The following is a 7,272-nucleotide window of genomic DNA, read 5'->3' on the forward strand; positions in this document are numbered from 1 at the left end:
TTAGTACTATATGAGAGTATATTTCAGTACTTAGTGGTGTGCCGTGGGATTTTTTTACTGATCAAAACTGTGCCGTGGCTAAAAAAAGGTTGTGAAACACTGTACTAGATTGTGTGTGTTACGAGGGATGCTGTAGCGGAGAGTGCCTTTTTCTTTTAATACTGCTTTTTACCCCTGTTTTTGTACAGCAAGGGAGGTGAGGGAAGTTTAGGGGAATGTAACATAGCGAAAACTATCATAATTTATGAACGCTGCTAATCACCCTGCTGAAAAAAATAATAATTAACCCACCCGAGGGTCGTTTGCTGATCTGGTTTCCACTGATCAAGCAGGTCTCTTTTAATGGTTTAGAGGAGGTTTAGGACAATTGTCAGCTGGGAGATCAACTAAACTGTCTTAACACATCACCTGCTTTAATCAGTCTTGTTTGAGCAGAATGCTACCGTAGATGCAAACTCATCAGGTGCGAAAAGGGTGACAAAGATGTAATATTAATTTTTAGATGTAATATTTAACATTGTTTTAAACTCTAGAGTTGTGCAGTAAGAGTTGCATTAAAGACATTTCTCATTTTCATTCATGGAGATCACATGGAAAATGAGCCGGATGATTTCTGCCACATGATGGAAAACAAACACTTTTAAAATGAAAATGACGTGATATTACCACTATAACCAAAAGAGCTCATCTGCCATTTTCACACCCTGATTTTTGATATTGAACTTTGCTTCAAATTGTAAATGGATTGCATACAAAAAGTGAGCAAACTCCTGTTATAATCAATGAATGTAACTACACTAGGGCTGTGCAATTAATCACATGCGATTGTCATGCGAATCTCGTCAGTAAAGCCGGTTCCGTGATTAGTAGTAAATCTCCATCACCTGCTTTCAGATGGAGTGGCATTTACTACACAGAGCCGTAATTCACTGACAAGCTAGGCAATATCGCGTTCATAACTGCAGATTGAATCGCCTGCGATAATGAACGTGATATTGCCTAATTGTCAGAGAACTACCTATTTTGGATTCAAAATGGCAAATTTCACGAAAAGGTGACAAGTTTGCATCCCTGGAGATCCTCAGTGTTTTTGTAACTAAACAGCTTTGGTATACCGAACTAACAGGGAACGTTCTCACAACATTTTTTATAAGTCATAAATGTTAGGACAAAACCTTCTTAAAGTACTGTTTATCGAATGTTCATATAACTTTATTAATATTTGATTCTCATAATGTTGAGAGAAAACATTCAGAGATCAATATTCTCGAAATGTCCGTATGTTATTTGTACTTGATGAATGTTGTGAAAAACGTAACCTTTGAATAACGTTATAATCACAAGAAAACTGGGCATTTTAACATTCTTCGGATATTAAAAATAAGGAAGCGGCTATTTGCATTAAGTGAAAATAGCATATTTTCTTAGCAATAGATGCTATCTACACTAAGTGCAAATAGCAGTATTTTTAACAATATGCAATTTACACTAAGTGCAGATAGCGATAGATTCTATTTACACTGTTAAAATAGCAGGATTTTCTGCTATTTATACTACTTATTGCAAATAGTGGCAATTATCTGCACCTCAGTATTATAGTACATTATAAAACAGTATGCAGTAATAACATATTGTGTGTAAATTTATCATTTTAATTCAAATTATTAAATGGATGCCACCTTATTGGGACAATAAAGCCCTCCCTACACCTACCTGATACTTTATTTTCAACTTTTTGATTATTTCCTTCATTTTTATTGTAAATAAATGCCATTCCGATGTGATATGAGATCTGAAAAGGGAGAAAAAAAAGTTCGGTAAAAGGCGGATTCGAACCCGGGTCGATGGCGTCAAAAAATCTACATTACGCGCTTTACCATCAACACCACTGGAACTGATGATTGTCAGACATCTTTTATTGTGTTGACCATCCTTATCACATGTTTGTGGGTGGAGCTAGTGTAAATAGACACTCCGTAAAAATAAACGTTCAAATAATGTTATACTTTGGGTGAAACTAAAGTTGTAAGAAACATGCCGAAACAATGTTCCCACCACCACAGTTTTTTAACCTAAAATGTTGCTTGGTAGTTAACGATTCTGATTTGATGTGGACTTTGTGCGTTTTCACACCGGCTGACTCTCGTTCTGTGTTTTAGCTCTGTTAAATGCCTCGGCTGGGTTCAGTGTTGGTTTGCGTGAGAGTGTTCGGAGAGACTCTGGCACTGGCACACATGACGGAGCCATGACTCCAGCTCATTTACCGCTCAGGTGAGGTTTGTTTTGACTCGGACCACCCTCATTATGTCATTTAGCCGTGGCGTATTGCTTTCTGCACTTACACTCTGTCACCCTGCGCTGGGAAGCTGGAGCCCAATTCACGCCCGGCATTTATCATTCCAGCCGCGCCGTCAAACACGCGAGCCATTCCAGTTACATTTCCAAACAAGAGTGCGCTTTGTGCTGGAAATTTGATCTCGCATTTCTGTATGTTCAAGCGAAAATTATAAATGATGTAGAACCAAAGCCACCCAATCTAATGAGATGAACTAATGCTATCAGAAATTTCCCACTAAAGTCGTAATTATGACTTTCTCGCATCAGACACTGGGTTTGTTTTTGCCTGTTAAATCTCATCGGAGCCAAAAAAGTATTGCATATATTTAGATATTGGATTCATAATCTCCAACAGCTTTTGAATAAATCGTAACATCACATTCGTTTACAACCATATAAACATTCACCACGCAATCTAGTCAAATAAATGCCGTGTGAAATGCATACACTATGCATTAAATGGTTATTGAGTTATGTAAATATACATGACCGTAACAGCAAGAGGAAGCAATGCAAACGTGGGAAAAATGAATAAAACTTAAGTTTGTGTCCCGATGAATCAAAAACTCGGTTTCTGGGTTATTCCTGGTGTTTAGTGGCTTCTGTGTCCCTGGTAAAGATCATGACCTCATTTTTTAAAAACTCATTTTAAACAAGTTCATTTTTCCTCAACAGGGTGGACATTTTTGGCCTTCCATTTCATAGATTTTGTTTCATAAATACTTGCATTTATTGGCCTGATCTCGACCTGAATCTTTTTTTTTATATATATATATATATATATTTTTTTTTTACATCTCCCATCACAAAGTTGTTTTGAAAATTGGATTTGATTTTCAACATTTTAAGATGCCTAAAATGCACTGAATACCATGAAGGACCGAAATATGTGACTTTAGAAGCTGTTTATGTCTGATTTCCGACTAGAAAACTCTCTCTTCTGACTAGCTCCTCTTTCATGAGTCACTTTGGGGAAAAAGCGTCTTCTAAATGCGTGATTGTAAATGTATTCATGATAATTACAAATTACATAAATGCTGTGCACTTGAATGTAAGATGTTCTTGGACATTTTTTTTGTCTTCCATTTCATAGATTTTGTTTCTAACATTTTTCCAAAAATAACTTCTCAAGCGTTTACCCCAAACACGATCACAAGGAGTTGTTTTAAAAGGCAAAAAAAGTTGCTTCTGAAAGGCACAGAATGCCAAAAATGACACAAATATGTGACTTCAGAGGCTTTTTATATCCAATTTCTGACTAGTTCCTCTATCACGAGTCACTTTGGGGGAAAAAGCATCTGCTAAATGCATGATTGTAAATGCTTGGATTTTGCCAAAAATAATTTCTCAAGCATTTCTCCCAATCATGATTACAAAGAAGCTGTTTTGAAAAATGTTACGATGTCCAAAATGGACCCAAATATATGACTTCAGAGGCTGTTTGTCTATTTCCAACTGGTTCCTCTTTCATAAATCGCATTGGAAAAACCCATAAGCTGAATGCATGACTGTCGGTGTATTTATGATGGTTTTGATGGCATAAATGCGGAGCACTTGCCTGTAGGATGTTCTTGGGCAGGTTTGCTAAGTTCTCCAGTACGCTGACGCTGTACGGTGAGAGCTCAAACACAGGCGTGCAGTCGTTTACATCCAAAAGCACGATGTTAACGGTGGCGCGATCCACTCGAGGGCTGCTGCTGCGATCCGCCGCCTGCACCAGCAGAGAATACGCCGAGCGCGTCTCGCGATCCAGCAGCTTCGCCACAGAAATCACGCCCGTCACCGAGTCGATCCGGAAGTCCGAGTTAGCGTTCCCGCCGGCGATGGAGAAGTGTATCTGGCCGTTGGTTCCCTCGTCGGCGTCGCTGGCGAACACCTGCAGGACATCGGCGCCGCTGAGCGTGTTCTCCTCGATCTCGATGTCGTAGATGTTCTGCGAGAAGCTAGGCGTGTTGTCGTTCACGTCCAGCACGATCAAAGTGACCTCCATGCTGGAGGAAAGCGGCGGCTCGCCTTTATCCGTGGCCACGATGGTCAGAGAGTAATTGGCCATCTCCTCGCGGTCCAGTTCGCCCAGCAGAACCACGCCGCCGTCGATGTTCCCGACGCTGAATTTATTCCCAAACGGCGCTTTGAGGGAATACTCCACATAGCTGTTGGGGCCGCTGTCGGCGTCGCTCGCCTGCGCTCTGAACACTAGCGTATCCACCGGCGTGTTCTCTTGAATATACGCCGTTGTTTGCGATGTGAATGAAGGCGGGCAGTCGTTGACGTCCAGGAGGATGATAGACACCTGTGTGGTGCTGGTGAAGCGGCTCATGGGAGGCAAGGCCAGGTCGTTCACGGTGATGACCAGGTTATAAAACGACTGCGTCTCTCGGTCCAGAGCGTTCCTGGTCTGTAAGACGCCGGTGTTTGTGATGGAGAACTGTGAGTGCGGGTCTCCTGAAGCGATGGTGTAATGCAGCTCCGCATTCGGCCCTGAAAAACAACACGCATGTTATTATATTTGTGACCCTGGAGCACAAAACCAGTCATAAGGGTCAATTTTTTGAGATTGAGATGCATGCATCATCTGAAAGCTGAATGAATGAGCTTTCCATTCAAGGGTCACACCTCTGCTGTGGTAGAAAACATAAACACTGTTAAAAACGTTGAAAAGTGGCAAAATGCAGAAGATGACTATTGCAAATAACTGAATATCTTAAAAACGACAATATTTGTGTGCATATGGGTTATGATTAATTAAATCATAATGTAAAATTAAAAAAATAAAACAAAAACCATTAAAGAAACACTTATTTTATTATTATTTTATACAAATTATTTGTTAACCTGCATGTCATGTGACAATCAAGGTTGTTATAAACTAAAACTAACATAAACTGAAATAAAATAAAAATATTAGATGAAAAACTTTTTAACATTATTTTAGCATCTCTAAAATACTTTTTATTAATATTTTGAATCAGATTTAATTTTTTATAGTTTTTGTTGTCATTTTAATAGTTTGTTCATTTTTATTTTAGTTTTAGATATTTTAGCATATCAAGTTAAACTAAATTAAAATGAGAAATGTTGCCTTGGCAACTAGCTAAAATAAAGTTTAAATATTTTAGTTTATTACAAGTAATGAAAACTTTTCTTTTTTTTATGGTTATATTTTAGTTTCAGTTTTAGTTTTGTTTAAATATAATAACTCTTAAACTAAGCCAAAATTAGAAACTGAAATAAACTGAGTCTCTAAAATTGCTAACTGGAAATACATACAAACTAAAACTAAAATAAAATAAACGTGAATTAAACCTAAATATAAATAAAAATGATATAAAAATACACACACATAAAAATAATAATTAAAAACATAAAAATGTAACAAAAAAAAAACCTATTTCAAAACATTACAATATTACATATTCAACTAAATATTAAATATAAATACAATTATTAAATATTCAAGTAAATAAGTTCGGCTGACAAAAAAAGTTTGGGAGTCTCAACATCTGAGCATTGTGTTGCGAGTCGGTTATTAAACAAACTTTGATTGTAAAACAGCACAGATTCTTTGTGCAAAATATCTGCTCTGCTTCCTTTTATTAATTTTGATATGACCCAGACATGATTTAGTCAGATTCATCCAAACACTGCCTGTACTAAACTAACCGCAGTCTCTACTAGACGACTAGCAGGAGTGTAAAATATGCTGAAATATGCTGAAATTAAATAAACAAAGGTAATGTTTTTAAAAACAATTACATTTAATAGAGTAAGGCATTTCATGCTATAATATTAGCATTGGTCAACGTTATTACATTGAAATATGATATTAAATGAATACATGTAATTTAATGTTGTAGAAAACTGCAAAAATATTGTTAAAATCATTCAAAATGTGGCAAAATATAGAAAAGTACTACTGCAAATAATCGTGTGTGTGTATATATATATTTAATTAAATACAATAAATAGTATTTTATGCTATAATATTAGCATTTGTCAACATTCTTACATTAAAATGCAATTTTAAATTAAGGTAATTTATTGTTGTAGAAAACAACGTAAATGTTATTAAATCATTAAAGAAGGGCAAAATATAGAAAAACATTTAGGAAAAAATAAATTTAAATTGAAAAAAATTCAATTATTTGTATGCATTTCATTCAGAACAGAAAATTAACAAAAAAAAAAATTTTTTTTTATAATTGAAAGACAAACCGCAAACTAACTTAACTAATCAACCTGAATTTGAATTAAAGTACTAAAAAGGAAGCATAATTGTACATATTTTATACATTTTTATAAATACAAAAAGTATTAAAAGGATTTTAATCTAATTAACATTACACAAAAATATTAGGTAAAACTATGTATTTTTATGTCCATTAGAGCAGGGTTTCCCAAACTGAGGTTTGCGAGTTGATTAAAAAAAACTAATAATTAATTAAATAATAAATTAATTAAAATTTAAAAATTAAATAATACAACAAAATATTTACATAATAAAATAAAATAACAAAAAAATAAAACTTGTAACTGTGGTTTGCAAGTTGAAGAAAAACTAATAATTAAATCATAAAATACAATTACAACAAACTATAAATGTGTTGTTTGATTACTGAAAAAGTAACTCAAAATCTCAGGGGAGTTTCAAGTAAATATTTTAGGCTTGTATTGTGTTATTCAGACCATAAACACAAGCGTAATATCATATGTTTTGATGAAATGAAATGCGAACAGCTCAGGCGGATCTCAGCATTCATACAGTGAATCATGAGTGAGATCTCAGAGGTGTTTACCGTCGTCGGTGTCTGTGGCGCTCACGCTCAGGACGGTCGCTCCGGGACTCACGCTCTCCAGGACCGAGCCGCTGTAGCCCGAGCTGCTGAAGCGCGGCGGGTTATCGTTCATATCCAGCAGGTTGAAGTAGACTCCTAC

The 7,272-nt window shown here is 35.9% G+C and overlaps 1 protein-coding gene across 1 annotated transcript in view; it reads right to left on the reverse strand.

The window, feature by feature from the left end:
• Nucleotides 1-7,272, reverse strand: part of LOC107704460 (protocadherin Fat 4-like) — a 105,372-nt gene that overhangs the window by 31,352 nt on the left and 66,748 nt on the right. Inside the window, exons 5-6 of the mRNA XM_016507388.1 lie at nucleotides 7,134-7,268; nucleotides 3,896-4,818 (exon numbers count right to left, since the gene is read on the reverse strand). Coding sequence (XP_016362874.1) covers nucleotides 3,896-4,818; nucleotides 7,134-7,268 — 1,058 coding nt within the window. The remainder of the gene's footprint in view (nucleotides 1-3,895; nucleotides 4,819-7,133; nucleotides 7,269-7,272) is intronic.

This window comes from Sinocyclocheilus anshuiensis, unplaced genomic scaffold, assembly GCF_001515605.1.
Source record: "Sinocyclocheilus anshuiensis isolate Anshui unplaced genomic scaffold, SAMN03320099.WGS_v1.1 scaffold1067, whole genome shotgun sequence".
NCBI lineage: Eukaryota > Metazoa > Chordata > Actinopteri > Cypriniformes > Cyprinidae > Sinocyclocheilus > Sinocyclocheilus anshuiensis.